The sequence below is a fragment of the Apus apus genome, chromosome 2, assembly GCF_020740795.1.
Source record: "Apus apus isolate bApuApu2 chromosome 2, bApuApu2.pri.cur, whole genome shotgun sequence".
In the NCBI taxonomy this organism is placed as follows: Eukaryota; Metazoa; Chordata; class Aves; order Apodiformes; family Apodidae; genus Apus; species Apus apus.
Window position 1 is genome coordinate 37,507,452 of NC_067283.1, and position 16,437 is coordinate 37,523,888.

The following is a 16,437-nucleotide window of genomic DNA, read 5'->3' on the forward strand; positions in this document are numbered from 1 at the left end:
CTCTCATGTTGTTTATACTTGTGCAGTACTCTACAGTCAACAATTTGGCACTAAGAAGGAGGGGAAGAAAAAAAAAAAAAGACTTATTTGCAATCTTGCTTTAGAGAACACTGGAGGAGTGTCTTGTTAACCCTCTAATAAAGTTATGGAAAAAAACAATCAGGGTTTGCACTCGGCCATGACTGCGTTAAGAAATATGAGAGAAACATGAATGAATAAAAAATTCTATAGTCCTGCATTACTTGACTGTCTCTTAACCACTAAATGCAGAAAGAAAAAAAGTGTGTGTATAAATACAAAGAAGAACACCACCACAAATATTTTACATGCAAGTTATTCTATACCATTCTCAGGACCAGTGAGTGAAAACCGAAGTCAAGCAGGTCTCAGTTCTATGACACTTGCACATTTTAGAAAGCAAATCAGAAGAAAACTTGCAGTGTTCCTTTTTCATTCTGTCACTTTCCTAAAACTTGATGTCCATATGATACAGACAATCATGCACATGGCATGGTTCTCAAAATTGCAATCCCAAGTGTTTAACATACAAATGGGGGAAGATGGTACCAAAACCATTCCCTTAAAAAGCAAGATTTTTTAACTTCGCTCACAGGAAAGCTTGGTGGAAGACAGGTGCTTGTATCTTCATGCAGCTGACTTTAGGGAGGTAAAAAAAACCCTAACAAACATGATCAACACCAGCACCATCCCTCTCTTAGACTCTGGTCTACTTTTTCAGAAGCAGAAGTCCAAGACCTCAGGACAGCACAGATGCTAAGAGACATGCTGACACCTTACAGAGTCCTCTGAAGTCAGAAACTGCATTTATTTAAGAAACAAGGTATGTCCCCCATCCCCATAACACATCTGGGCCCCTTAACTATTTTGGAATGTGACTTTTATGTCCTCATCATGGTTAATTCTACTCACAGAATCATAGAATTACTTAGGTTGGAAATCAAGATGGAGAAAAAAACAGCTATATATTTTCTCCTTCAGCAGGGCACTGCCCAGATACAACAGTTGTAGACTGACATAGCTTGAACAGTGAGAGTGTTAAGATGCATCTAAAGAACATAAATCAGTGACCAAAGCATCAGGCAATTGAAACATTGAGTATCCTGCAAACATCCTCACACAGCTCTACCAACACGCCTATTTCATCCTCCTCATCCCATGTGCAAGAGGCTCTACACTGTCCATTCTATCTGGATGACTAAAAACCAGGGTCACAGATTTTAATAGTTAATTTAAAAAGTTTTAAAAATCCAGATAACCACATCAGCTTGCAGAGACACTTGCATTCACACAAGTGAACTCTTTTGAGCAACTGAGGGCTGCCAAGACCTGAGCCCAGGCCCTCAAGGATTTACTTCCCTGAAATAATTAATGACATCTTTAAAATCTAAAGTATAGTCACTTCTAAACTAGAAAAAGGAGCTGCGTTCCTTGCTCAGGTTATTAATTACTGGGAAAGGGGAGGAGGAAGAGGAGAGAAGAGAATCAAAAGGAATAAATAAATCCAAGGACTTGATCTCAGGTCTAGGCAGGTAAAATTGAAACGGAAGGGGAAAAAAACCACCTTTCATTTTTGTAAAGTATGAATTAAAAATTGCTCATAAAACATATGCATTTTGGCACCTCTTAATAGCTCACTCTTTGGATATTTATAGGTCTGGATATTTTAATTTTAGCAAATGCAACTGGTCTTTGTTGGGATTTTGAATGGAGGGGGGAGATTTGAGGGGTGTGTGTGGTCACAACAGCAGCGAGGAGATGCCAGAGAATTTCTATTAGGTTGCTTATTTGCTATGATGACCAGGTGCCTCCAGATCAGGTGAACTAAGAAACACTGATGTTCTGAGCAAGATTTCTGTCTGGCATCTCTGCTAGATCACATAAACACTGCACGATGTCTCATAAAGCAGCATGCAAATTCAGGACAGTGGAAGTATATGATCTATATTGTGTCCATGTGATGTGCAGGCAATCATTCACTATAGCATGGGAGTTTGATCAAAATGCAGTCAGGACAGATATATTTATCCGAACTGCAGAACTATTCAGTCTTCAGTATCATACCAACACTTGTTCTGTGTGCATATTTTTCTCAAGGAATGCAAGTGTATATCCCTCTAACTGAAAAAATGCCATTCCCACATCATCAAGAGCAAAATTTTGTAAAACACATTAAAGGCATGGGGGGCAGGCAGCACACACAAATACCTTCAAAATTTAAAAAAGTAATGCAATGTCTGTACATGGCTATGTCCATAAGTACCACAGCCTCTGAATATATTAAATGGAAATTATGCACATCATTACAAAATATTTTACAAAATAAACCACCAGATTTGAGATTCTACTATACAACAGGTCTGGAATTTCTCATCTATAATGCACGATTAGTCAGCCTAAGAGTCAGGCTAGATAAAATAAGCTTCTAAGGATGAGTAAAGGAAAAAAAAAAGAAAAAGACCTTTGCATTTCATGATACTATGGAGGAAGAAAAAGAGGACCTTGCTTCTGAGGTGCTTTTGCAGTGGTTTGATAAAGTGTCTGCGAATACTAACAACAATCATTTAGAAATCTTTTTGTAAGAAATAAATATATCAGGTGAGATAACACCAGTAAAAAAGTCAATGTCATTTGATCACTGCTATATTTTCAAAGCAGTGCCTAGATCCTAATTAATGTCCACAATCTCTTTGTTGGTAGGTGACTTGTTATCTTCCTTTTGTGGAAAAGGTTACAGGAACTCAAGATAAGAGGTACAGCTAAATGTTCAAAAGCACACAGTGAATTTGTTCCAGAATTATCAAAATAATTTTCAGCCTTTTCTCAGGCTAATGAATAGCCCATGTTGCTCTCCTCTCCCTCATAAAAGCTTATCTAAGTACATATATACACTGAGAGGGAGAGACAATGATTCAACAGAAACAAAACAACAAAAAATGCCTTTACTAATATCAATCTAAATATGGTCTGTAGTATTTCACTTATTTTAACTGTGGAAGTAATATGAGACTTCTGCACTAAAAACCAAAACAGAGCAAAACTGTGTGAAAGTGAAGCATGAAAAAGCTAGGACTAAGGCCAAGTAGAGAGATGGAAGGACTAACATTAAACAAATAAATGCAACAGGCCTGCCTACATGAACACTTTAGAGCAGCTCCCAACAGACTGAGGTAGAGCTTCTGTGGAAGCAGCTGGAAATAAGAATTGATGGTAGAACAATTTCTTTACGACCCTTTGGAGACTAAAGAGCCAAAACGGGAGGGAAATGAGATCTAAGCCACTCGTGAGATGTACCAGTTTAATGGAACACACAAGAGAGCCCAAAATTGAGCCCTAGATTAAACTGCAAGTTCCTTCCCCATCAAAAGAGGTCTGGAGAGGAGGCAGAAGTGAAGCAAGCCATGCGTATCAAACACAAGGAGTCTTCAACCCGGCATCGGCATATGATGCTAGTCTAGCAATAAAAATCTGCAAACCCAAGGTACAGCATGAAAATACACACTGCAGCACATAACTCAGGACAGGCTTGACTTTTCCATGCAAAATTTGCAGCGTTCTTTTACTTTGCCTGCTTGGTACCAAAAATTTGAGACTAAATGCTCTGGATGGATGCTTGCAATTCCATGGCAATTTAGAGCCATGCATTTGCTCCGGTCCATCCTAAGAACTCCAAGTCATGTCCACGGGGATTTCCTGTGATGCAGGCTCAGACACTGAACAATAAACCTGGCCACAGCAGACACAGAGCGAGACAATCACAGTAGCTTCAGAAAAGACCGTGTATTCAACTCTTTTAACGACACCAAGAGTCCTTGGTATTTTACTGAGGAAGGCATGAAGAGATCAGGCCTATACACCCCATGGCTTTAGCTGGACAAGGAAGCAAAGGGCAAATAAAAATAAAAGGAAGAAAATAAAAGACAAAACCCACTCAAGCGGATGACACTGTTAAGTTTTCAAGACTTTATAATTCAGACAAACTGGATCTCAAAGTTTGCTTGCGCACATATTTTCAAGCTATTCAATATATCTACACTATAGTTTGCTTGGTTTTTTTGCAGTACGTAGAATACCAGGATTCTAAGGAAATATGAACATTTTTTAAATACACAAAATGGAAGATTTATTAAGAAAATATAGAAAATTCTAAGAGTGGATGATGATTCTCAGTTTTCCATACTTAGATGAGGCTTTGGAGGTGCCACACATTGAGCACAGCAACTTAAATACTTTACAACAAATCCTTCCGTACCTACACAAAGTAGAGTACTGCTAATGACAGTGACAGAAAACGATAGCTACCCTCGTTTCCACTTTGAGTCATTTTCTGTGGTTAATAAATTATAACCATAACAGTGTTAATAAGTTATGGTACGGTGTCACTGCATTAGTTTGCATTTGTGATGAAGCACTTCATATGGCATTACCTATGCCTGTGGAAGTACCTAACAGGAGAGACCACTTTTCTGCTCTCAGAAGAACCTCCCATGCTAGCACTTTGATGGACCCTCTCAGGAAACATTGCCTCTGAACCCTGCCTTGCTCCTGCTTCTCACCTCTGTCGCAGCAGCATGCCGCTGCAGGGCAATTCTCTAACTTTAATGTAACACAGACACTCTTAAATCAGTGCCCCTTCCATAGAAACAAGATACAAAGAGTTATTAGTTAGGAAAGTATGGGAAGCATTCAGATCAATTTAGCCATGTGAAAAAGGCACTGTCAGATCAACGTGTCCTCCCTCAAGCTCCTGGAGGAAAATGGAAAGATTCAGAATAACCAATGGGCTCTTGATCAACCGCTGTAACAGCTTGTTTTTCCAGGAGTTAGGAATAAATAAATGTATTTTAAGCTTAGTATTATTTGGTCTTAAAAGGAAAGCAGAAGTTATTTAAATTCTTGCAACCCAACTACTGAAGTACTGGTGAAGACAGAGATGACAACAGTAATAAGCATGCTTTTAACAATAAAAAGAAGCTCATTGCTTTAAGCATATTCTTGTACAAATAAAGAGGAGCAGAACAGTAAATTAATGGCCCCAAATCAGAGTTCTGTAATCTGAGGTACTGGTCATCTCAAGTGCTAACCTCAAGAGCTCTTACTAGGCATGGTGTTTCTTTTGTCCATTAAAATTGTTATATAAAAATTCAGTATAGTTTTTAAAAAATTGTAAAAGAGTGTAATTACTGAATTGTCTCCAATACACCATGATAGTGTCCCTAGTGAAGTATTCCTTTTAAAAACTTTTTTTCTGCTTTATCATAACATCATCTACACATATACAGAAGCTGCTATGTGAAATATAACGTCCAAATAGAAAGAAAATATTCCATCCCAACAGAACGTACTTGATTTCCATCAGTATCAAGTAAAAACAAACACTATTAGATTTAAATGGAGAAAAATCCCAATTACCTACGGCCCGTGTAAGCCAGCTCACATGCTTTTACAGTAGGTACGTACAAGATATGTACACATACATAATATGCAGACATATTACTGGAATGGCTTGCAACCAGTGAAGATAATTTTGATTATTTCCACTTCAAAACTTCCTATATTGGAGCCACATCACTGAAAAAAAATATCTAACCATAGGGGAAAAAAAAGTGATGGGAAAACAGCCTGCTAATATATCCGCTGGAAAGATATACAGAGAAAGTGAGTAGTCCTCTATAGATTAACTGAAGTCTTTTGGAGAAAAAGACTCCAATATTATGAGCGAGAGAAATAAAATCCCCATAAAAATACCTTTACTTCCTTGATTTCCTTTTTTCCCCTCCCTACCACAGCTAACATCATTTATTTGTATACTGAATTTGTCTCCATTGCACCACAACATAAAACATTTTAGAATTTAAAAGGTAAAAATAAACACGACATTCCCACCACAGCATCGCTGGACACCATCATGCATTCAAAAATAAGTTGTGCTTCCACAGTAATTAGACAAAAGAATGGCAAAAAAACAACAATCCAGCTAAAGCTTGAGAAAAGCGTCAGTTCAATATTTAGCAATGCATAAACTGAGGCTTCATTTTTGTTTAGGTGTATTTTGATTAGAACTAATAAATGACTGATTTTCCTTTGGTTGTTTGCAACAACAGCACATCACCCAAAGAGCTTTATTCTTTATTCCTTTCTCATATAGCATGCCAAAGACAGTCTCATTTTATGAATTAGCATTTAAAACTACTGTAGGTTATCTAACAAGCATTCAGATTCAATAGTACTTTTGACAGCAGTAAGTAAAGAGCCTTTTAACATCTTGAACACATGTGCTTGAAAAAAGTAGTTACATCAAAGCAGTTCAAAGTCTGAAGACAAAAACCAGTTAAAATCCAGTTTGCTGTGAGGCAGTTTTAGTGTGGTGTAAACAACCTTTCACGACTCCCCATGGGAAATGTTGTAAGACTACGTTCAAAATGAATCAGGCATATTTATAAAGATCATGAAGTGGTCAAATGAATTTGCATTCTTGGCAGATTCACTCCACTGGTACTACTTGCTACAGTCTGTAGAGATCTCAAATCTCACATCAGTGTTGCCTATAGTGCTTTATTATTTATTACATGTTATGCTAAGTACCTGTGAAAGGGGACACTCCTTGGCCAATGAACTCTGGTTCATATCCTTCAGTAAGTCCTTCAGAGCATTTCTTACTGTTGTGTGAGACCATTGTTCAGGAGGCAAGTCTTCTAGTTTAGGGCAACTATTTGAAACACAGATTAGAAAAGGGATTATTACAAGATTGCATCCTGCTGCAGAACATTCCTTTAAGACAGACAGATTTCATTTTGCGCATCAAGCAGATGCATCTGGAGATTGCTCTCGGTCTCCTGATTGTTCCGATTAGTTAATTACTTTATACAACACATCTGCTGTATTGATGCATGAATTATACATCAGCTGCATGTGGCGACTATTTTTTCATGTTACTTCTACCTTCCTGCTCTGATGCGCTTGGTAAAACAATTTAAGGTGTAATGCTTTCTCACGACTGATCATGAAAAGCATTAATATATTAACCGTTTTTCTTTTTTGTTACCGTGAAATTTAAGAACCTAGACAGCAACAATAAGTGTGAGCAAGTCATTCTTTTACGAAATGCACACAGATGGTACTGTTCATGATATGCAAAAATATTTTTCTCTTAAGTAAACTTTATGTAAAATGCCTTCTTGTAATGCATCATTTAATTGACTAAAATGCAATATAGTTTTAATGAGATATCCAAAGAAAATCTATGTATCAAAGCTATAAAAGTTTTCTGCAATAGTATTCTGTAAGTTAAAGAATTAGGGTAACCAAAAAGGAATTTAGATAAGCCTTTGTACTTAAGAGCACACAGCACAGTAGGAATTAAATACAAGCAATATTAACAGTAAGAGCAGACAAGTAACAGTTCACGTCCCAGAACTGGTATGCAACTTACCTGTGTAACTGGATTTTCAGTGTGACCACATGATACACATCTTGCAGCATGTCTGCTACCGTAGCATCAGGGGCATCTGTCACATAGGAGAGTGGAACTGGATTCCACTTCCCAACCTGGATGAGCCCTGTGGGATTTTTATTTTTTGTGGGAAGAGGGAGGGGGCAAGAAGAGCAGGAAAATTGAAAAAAGTTATTTACCTGTTAATTCCTAGGGGCAAAAGAAATATCTGATTTTAACAAAATCACCACCTTTGTTTCTAGCCTTCTAAATCTGGCAAAACAAAAGAACACCCCCCTCAAAAAACCCCCACCCACACACCACTAAGGATATGATTTATCTGTATTATTAAATTATACAAATGCATTACTGTAGAGATTTTTTAATATGTAGAGAAGCGTATTTTCCTAAGTTCCCATGAATTCAATAGGATATGATATAATGCCTCTTAATTATATAATTCCTCTTAATAAATTAGAACGGATTTTGCAATGGAAGGACTGAGTGAAAATAAATAAATAAATACTTTGCAGTCTATAAAACCATCAGGAACAAAATAAAAGAAACAGAGCTGGATATTCAGTCATAAATGCAAGTTGACTCTCAACAGTCCATCTGCTCAAATATGCTTTACACTTCCTTGTGGATCCTCAGTGGAGCAGATTATTAAGGTCAATAAGCATACTAATGATTCAGTTGAAGTCTTTTTTTTTTCTTTAAACAAACAAACAAAAAAATTGAATCTACCTCCACATTCCTCATGAACAAAACACGCACTAACTAAACAAAGGTACATTTAGGGGGAAAAAAATAGAGACAGAATCTGCAAGAAGTTTAAGAAGTAAAACCTGCATTGCATTCCTGAAAGAAATCCTGCCCCTCCCCCAAGGCCCCACAAACAAACATAATTCATCGTGCCATTTCGTAATCTTATTTACCTTTTGCTTGGGCAGCAGAGCTGTGAGAATAGCCAAGTGATAGCAATGCCATTTCAATCAGTTGGTTGAAAAGCATATCCTTTCTCACCAACACAAATTCTGCATGCTCCTCCTTAGAATCATACTCAATGGCATTTTCATAATGTTCCACTACACAGAAAACTGGAAGCATACTTCCTATTAAAAAAAATAAAATAAAATAATAAATGTAATGTATTAAACTTGAGTTATAGTAGAGTAGGTGGGTCTATACAGCGTTATGTAAATAGAACCTGTACGAACAGGCAGAGGAGGCATCAAGAATCATCACAAATATTTGATAAACATATTCCCTGAGTCCTTTCCCCTCACCCTCCCCAAAAAAGAGAAAGTTCTATAAAACATACATCCCTCAGAAAAGCAGAAAAGGAAATTCATCTTGCGTGATCGGATACAGATTAAAGAATTACCTTCTATAGAAATAACAAGGTTGACTGAAGAGAAGTTGATTCTCTCTCTGTCCTGCCTGATTTGTTGTGAGTAGCAGGCAGCATGAGAACCTAAATACATACTGCAGATGTCTTCACCGTAAGCCATTTTAGTACCAGCTACATAATTTTGTTCGTTAACATTAAAACTTTAAGTCCTGCCAAAAATATTCAATTGCCTTCAACATCAACAACAAATCACCTTGCATGTTACACATTCACTCTGAAAGGAGTACACAAGGAAACAAGGCAAAAGTTAACACTAATTCGTGCTTCATTCACTGAGTGCACTTGAGCACTACTTTCACTTGCATCTTTAAGAAACAAATCATGATTTCAATGCCTTTTTAAGAAGTGTACCTGCAGTTCGGGCTTTTTTTGTTGTTGTTGTTGCCTCCCGCACTTCGCATTCCACATTCCTCGTATTCATTGCTATTTTGGTATGCCTGAAAGTAACTACTAATTTCCAGTTTTGTAGCATCATACAACCAACCCTTCCTCACACTGCACAAAATACTAAGCAAATAGCCTTTTCCCTTTTATTTATTTCTTTTTCCCCCTCTCTTTTGACAATAGACAGTAACAAATCACACAAAGCTGTTCAAGGGACAAAGTCCCTCCCGGCAATCAGATTCCCAGACTTTGTGAAAATCCCTCCCAGCTTCCCAGACGGACAGAGATGACACAATGACCTCAGATCTGTGGTTTTAGGCCCCAGTCCTATCCCACTGTCTCCAGCAGCGCAGGCTAGGATCTCTTAACAACAGCAAGCAAAAGGGTTAAAAGCAGATGTACAGAACTGTCTTCTGGCAGCCTGCCAGAGGGGTATCATCTTTAGCATAAATGATGACAAGGGTTATTTTAACAGGGCACCCAGGAACTCCAATTAGTCCTACAATGTTAATGCCTCTATAACCACTGCCCTCTAGACTTACCGAAACCTCCTAACCTGCTAAGGTGCACCAGACATGCCATAATCTGAAAAAGATGATTTACTCTTGACAACAGATAAAAGCTTGCAGACCGCATCTGTTGATTTGTGCTCTAACATATAGCAAGAAATCACGATAAAAAAGATACCTTTTAAGCACGTAGATTTAAACTACATCTGTTCACCAGAGAGTCAATCTCTGGCAAACAAACCCCTTCAGGCTCGCTTGGAAAAGCTCACAAACTCACTCCAGTTTGCCCAATAGGCTCAGCATGAAAGACAAGACTAAAAGCTTGCCAATATTTATGTAGTGCAGGAAGCAGCTTTTCCCCCCCGCACCCCCCTTGTTGTTTTTTTTTTTTAAATCTAAGTGAGACTGGTCAGGAAGGGAGAGAAGACCAAAGCAAAAGCAGTACATGCAAATTGGTGATTTCTTCATTGGTTTTAATTAAGCTGTAGAGAGCTTTCTAAAACACACATGCTTCATCTGCAGAAAGGTGGTGGTTTGTTGGTTTGTTTTTGTTTTTTTCCCCCTTCCAGGCTCTCATAATTGATGTTTGACCTACTACTGTCTGACTCAGAGTGAAGGCTCAAAATTCTTAAGTAGTTTCACCATTAAAACCTGAAGAGAAAATGTAAACAAAGCTTCATTTTAACAAACAGTGCAGATACACTCAAAGCCAGCTGAAGCATATTTGTATTCCCTTATCAGTTCCTGCAAATGAAGCTATGATCAGACACAAAACTAGCAATGCTCCGGTACTTCCCTGCATATCAGCACAGATTTTTCCAGGTACACAGTCTCGTGAGTTGCAGCATCCTGGAAAATGTGTTACTTTAAAACAACACGGGAGAACTTCCTGGCCAAATTCTGATGTACAGCATATATTACCAGAGGTGGCTCCTGGTAATGTAACACAGGTATGATCTGACTACGAATCAAGCCACTAAATCTTTTAGCAAACTGTCACTACTGTCCTTCTGTTAATGTGAAAAATGCTGTACAGGAGAGCACAATCTCAGCTGGCTGGTCGCTCCTGCTAGCACTTGGCAAGACCTCCAAGTGCAGCAACTTCATAACCTTCTAGTATTAAAGGCGAGAGCATTGGTCAGTACTCGCTGCTAAAAATACAGCATGATTTAAACCTGAAAGCAGTGTTAGAGCTTTTGCTGAAGGTTTACGAATCTGTGTAAACAGCACGTCTGCCATAAGGAGCACTGAAGTCTGTAGAATCCTTGTCTAAAACTGTCCTGGCACTCAAGTTTGCTGTGCAAATATCACATAATACCAGAGACAGCTGAAATCTCCTATTTAGGAATTTATGGAACTTATATGTTTGCAGGCGTCAGAAAGTCCTTTTTATATAGCCCCACTGCTTCACTGTACAATATTAATGCACTCTGCTTGAAAAGCCGTAATAAATTATATTTTTAATGCTCTTACCCTGGCTTTCTTAAGATGCATACGTTCTTGGCAAACAATCAATAAATAGGGTAATCATGAGCAGAGGCCAAAGAATTTGCTGAAGTGCTGTTTTCCCATTTTTAATAGATAAAGATCTAACAATACGGACTGCTGTGTCTGTTCATTTCAGGATCAATATATTCTTTGTTTTCGCCAAACCGAGAAAAAAATAAATGATTGTACGATAAATGTTACGCATCAGACACAATGAAATTCCTCTGCCTTCTAACTTGATGCATTTAATAATCTTGGTTGCATTTTGCACTTTACTTAGCAAGTGCAAGAAAAATCTGGATTATAAACATACACTGATTCTACTGAGAAAAGTAGAGGCTGTTTTAAAACAAATGCCAAATTACATGCCGCATATTTTCATTTAAATTAGCAAATCTGCAGGAGATGGTCAAAAAGACTTGCACATTTTGATAAGCAAAATTTATAGATTACTGTCCATTGAAAGTATTTTCAGTGCAAACAAAAACGATCCATATACAAACATCAGTGATTCTAAATGTGCCTTTTCCTTGTGTAAATGTCTAATTACAGCAAACCAGCCACTGAAAAATATGACACCCAAGTTGTTCATTGTTCAATAATGAATTGTACTTAAGAAAATAAACTGCAAAGATTGACACCATAAATGACTTTTCCAATGTGATACCTAAAGATTTACACTCTCTCCTTTAAACCAACTTGCAACAGTTATGGAAATACTGCTGCCCTTCCAAGCTTGGACCATCACTAAGGCGAGAATTTGTTTTAGGAGTTCGGTATTTCCTCTTACATATTTTTGCATTTCTTAGCCCAACACTTACTCAAAAAGTTAATGCATTATATTACTTCAATTTCAATGTAGGAATTTGCTTTAATCAGAGCAGTTAGTCTTTACCTTAAGAAAAATCAGACTCCACCCTGTAAAGCAAGATGCTCCACCCAAGCATGAACCTTACAATTCCCAAATGTGATTTATATCAAAGTCAGGAATATACAGTATTTTAAAATAGAGATTTAGTCCTGAAATATAAATGAAGTAAGAGTATGCAAAAGTATGCCACCCCCAAAATATTATAAGTCATATTTCTCTAATGTAGAATTATCAAGTGTTACCTTTTCTAATATTCGTTTTCATCAGGTGTCCAGAGTGTTTCAAAGGCACTCCTTGCATTTTAGTTCCTGTACTTCCAAGTCTTCCTCTTCCTAATGGGCTCCCATTCTGTTCCAAGCGCGCAATTTTGGCTGGTGGACCCTTCGGATCGCTTACATTGTTAGACATTTCTGAATGTTCTTTCCCCTGAGTTGCCTCGTTCAAATGATCCATACTCAGTCCCGCCTCTAAAGATCACCTGCCATGATTAAAAAAAAAATATATATATATATGTTGTACACGTGTGCGCATATGTATACGTACACAGCCTGCACATGTACAGAGAGAGATACATATGTATCGTAAGCTCATAAAGAAGAATAAATAACTGTTTTAACTGGAAATAAGATGTCTTTTTTTTAAAAGAAACAAGCGTATTCTCCAAAAAATACCCCATACCCCAATTTACAGAGAGATTGCATCATAATCTCGTGGAATTATTTTTTAAAACCTAACTAGAGTACCCCTTTAAAAAATCTTCAAAGATAATCTACTAAATCTAAGAGAAGACTAAGACTCATACAAATGATGATGATTGTCAAGGTATGTGGTCCAACACAGCTATTGCTACAAATCTCACAGAAAGGTCTGTTATTAATCCTGGGTGGTTTTAAAAGAGAGAGAGAGACAAAGAAATAAAAAGATTCTACTGAAACATTTCTTGTTCTACTTGATTAAAAAAACAGCTGCACAACAATGGAGAGATTGTTACAACTTTAGCTGATGGAGCAACAGATTTATTAGGTAGGTAGAATATTGTCCATCTCCAGTTCCTGCCCCCCTCCCTTAAAAATAAAAGTTATAACAGAATTTAACATTTAACTACAGAAAGCAGTGGCAGGAGATGGTTGCTTCTGAGTTTCCTAACCAATATTATACAAAGAGTTTATGAACTTTTGCCAAGTTCAAAAAATGCATGTGAAATTTTTTCCGATGTTAAGCTTTAAGTGTTATTTGGAGTTAGTTTATTTAATTAAGAAAAATAACTGAGAAAGTAGCATCATACAAAATATAATGCTGGTAAACCCCCCCCAATTTCTACAATACTTTCGAAGCCCTTAAATAAAAATATTTTAAAAAAACAAACAAACAAACAAACCAAAACAAAACAAAATACAAATGCCCAAACCTGGGAGATGCTAAGTTATGTGCTGGCACAGCTATTTGTAAACCAGAAAACCAGAAGTAGTTTCAATAGCAAATTAAGAAAAGATATATGTTAGCATGCTTATACTTCCTTTTTTACAAACTTTCGAAACCTCTGACCATGAATAACAATTTCAGTTAAATCACTAAAAGTCTCCCAAGCCTAGAACATAATGGAGTAAGTTTTGAGGATTTCTGTCACTCATCAGAGCCTGTTTTGCGCGGTATTCATATTATATCAATATATATATATCTAAAAAAAAAATAAGTTGCTGAGAACAGACACATCTTTCTGGTTGTGATTTAATTCATCAATACTGCTGTGATTGTTAGGTATTTTACCCTGCCTTTTTCTGACTAAGAAAGGTGTGACTTCACTGACAATTATGTTATGTATATAATACAATCACTAAGGACAGGTGACTAGGCATTAATTTATGAACTAGTATTTACATGAACAAAAACTAATACTGAGGAAGTCATCTTTAGAAAGACTGGTGTGAATCTGAGAATTGCTACTTTCTTTCAGCTGCCTAGTAATTCAATACACTTTCTGCACGTTTCATAGCAAAGTTATTAGAACCTAAACATCTCGGGATTTATTTCCTTTATATACTTCTCTGCTGTTCCTATATATGCGAATGACAATTCTGCAAACTATCTTCTTTCTTGTTTGAGCACCGTGCTGCTTTTCCCGATATGGTGAAGAAAGAGGTAATACATTAATCTGAACGTTTACAAGCAGCCTCAAGAATGCCTCTGAATAGCTGAACTTTTTAGAAAATCGTTATTTTTCCTTATGCTGTAAGGTGACAGGCTAAGGTTTATCATTCATCTTGATCCCATCTGTTTTAGGTCGTGCATCTCATTAGCAGTACATGTGCCTATTTTAGCCACTTTTTGAAAAGATTTTTTTAAACTGTATGAACTACAGCCTAGGCAAAGAATTACAGACTCAAACTGTTAACATCTTCCGATGTTTCTGACGATGCTAATAGGCTACAGGGCTGCTTTTCTGAGATCGCTCTCTCTCAAGAATAAGAGGATTAAAAAAAAAAAGGAAAGAAAAAAAAAAAAGGGGGGGGAGGGGGGCAAAACAACAACAACAAAAAACATTGAACGAGAAAATCCTTGACACTTTTGGCAACTTCAGAAGTGCTCTAAGGTACTGAGGCTCTTTGCTACAAAAAGTATCTAGTCATCATGAGTCAGAATTGCACTGCATCATGTACAGTGAATAAAAGTGATAGATCGCAGATTAGTTAATACACTGACTACAACCAAAACACCAAATGGGTCATTTTTGCTTGGCCTGAGAATACCCACCCATCGGCATCCTCTCACCGCTTAGTCATCTTGTAAAAAGCTTTATGTTACAAAGCAAAATTACATGCACATAAAACACCTAATTTACTCATTTAAACTCCATGCCCAAGGCTAAAGTTCACTGAAACCTCAGTTTGGAATAGTGATGAGCAACAACGAGCGTGGCCTGCCCAGGGAGAGGGTTGCAGGGAAGAACTATCATCTCCGCCGGTTCCAGGCCAAGAGTTTCCCCGGCTTTCGCGTTTAGACGTCTTTCACAAGTACAAGTTTTCATCACAGGCACTGAGAGAACAGCACAATTTCACGGCACAGTTTCCCAGAGACAGCGCACACGTACGGGCACACCGCGCAATTTCTGAATGAGAGTCGGTGCGGTATCTCCTTTTGTCGCGATGTAACGCCGCCGGTATTATCTTATTTCTTTCTCTCCTCCTGAATCAGCCCCCTCCCCATGCCTTTCCCCTCCTCTTCCCTCCCTCCCCCATAAAAACCCGTAATCACATTTGAGAGAAGCTCCGCACTTATCCGTTCCATATGGCTCTCCCAATCCAGGCCAAGCTTTCCCTGTGACCTTTTAAAGAGACAAAGAAGCAAAGTACTTATCTAGAAACAGAAACACTGCAGTTTTCTGAGTGAAATTAGCAAAACCGACCCGAAACTCACCACTTCAAAACTTGACAGCATATAAATTACAAAAACAAAGGAGGTTTCCTTTGCAGCCCGAGCTCTTGAAGAGGAAGAAGTTCGAGACTGATGTTTTCTAGGTCCCCCCCTTTTTGGAGAGGGGGAGAGGGGGGGCAGCAGACCTGAGGACTACTTCCCCTAATATTCTCTTATTTTTTTCCTTTTTTTTTTTTTTTTCTTGTTGCTATTTTCCTCTAGGCGGGGAGGGGCAAAAATAGATAGCGAGAAACAGAGTAGCCATGAGCAAAACCGGCAATGGACAAAAAATACAGACTAAATATCTTTTGAGGGAGCCAGTTTTCGAGGTTTAGCAACGGAAGAAGGAGCTGAAGATCGAATTGATCAGACAAGTGTAACGCTCAAAACGAGGAATTCATAATAATAACAATAATAGATTAAAAAAATAAAGTAGCAGGTTTAAATGGAGGTGAAGGGGGACTTAAGTCTAGCTATCCTTTCAAAAATAAAACCAATGCGTACAGGAGCAAGTGAGAAAGGGGGTTATTAAAAAAAAAAAAAAAAGAAAAAGAAAAAAAGAAAAAAAAAAAAGGCAGCTTTTCTATCCAGTGTGAAGAGCAGAAAGTCTACTTCTAGCTTGTCACTTACACTATTATTCTCCAATAGGCACCCAGAGGAGCAGCACACACAGAAGGAGCCCGCTCCCCTCCCCCTCCGCAAAAATACACACCGTAACAGCCCCCAAACTTTCTGCGGAAACCTCAGCCCCAGAGATCGCTACTGGAGATTAAAAGGAAAAAAAAAAAAAAAAAAAAGTGTAGAGAAAATTGCAGGAAAAGGCACCAAAATGCCACTTTTAATCTCGCCTTTGCGACGAGGGAAGGAAAAAAAATAAATAAAAAAATAAAAGAGGCAGAGAAGAGGACCT

General features: G+C 37.7%; 1 protein-coding gene across 9 annotated transcripts in view; it reads right to left on the reverse strand.

The window, feature by feature from the left end:
- SATB1 (SATB homeobox 1) overlaps window positions 1-16,192 on the reverse strand; it is a 75,770-nt gene extending 59,578 nt beyond the window's left edge. For 5 of the 9 annotated variants that reach the window (XM_051611251.1, XM_051611249.1, XM_051611247.1 and 2 more), the window contains exons 1-6: window positions 15,531-16,192; window positions 15,369-15,438; window positions 12,359-12,594; window positions 8,389-8,565; window positions 7,451-7,577; window positions 6,604-6,727 (exon numbers count right to left, since the gene is read on the reverse strand). In XM_051611251.1, the coding sequence (XP_051467211.1) occupies window positions 6,604-6,727; window positions 7,451-7,577; window positions 8,389-8,565; window positions 12,359-12,569 (639 nt within the window). In that variant the 5' untranslated portion in view covers window positions 12,570-12,594; window positions 15,369-15,438; window positions 15,531-16,192. Of the gene's footprint in view, window positions 1-6,603; window positions 6,728-7,450; window positions 7,578-8,388; window positions 8,566-12,358; window positions 12,595-14,867; window positions 15,085-15,204; window positions 15,290-15,368; window positions 15,439-15,530 lie in introns of those variants that run through there. The other 4 variants (XM_051611243.1, XM_051611245.1, XM_051611244.1 and 1 more) reach the window with 4 other exon arrangements.
- Window positions 16,193-16,437: the final 245 nt, after the last annotated feature.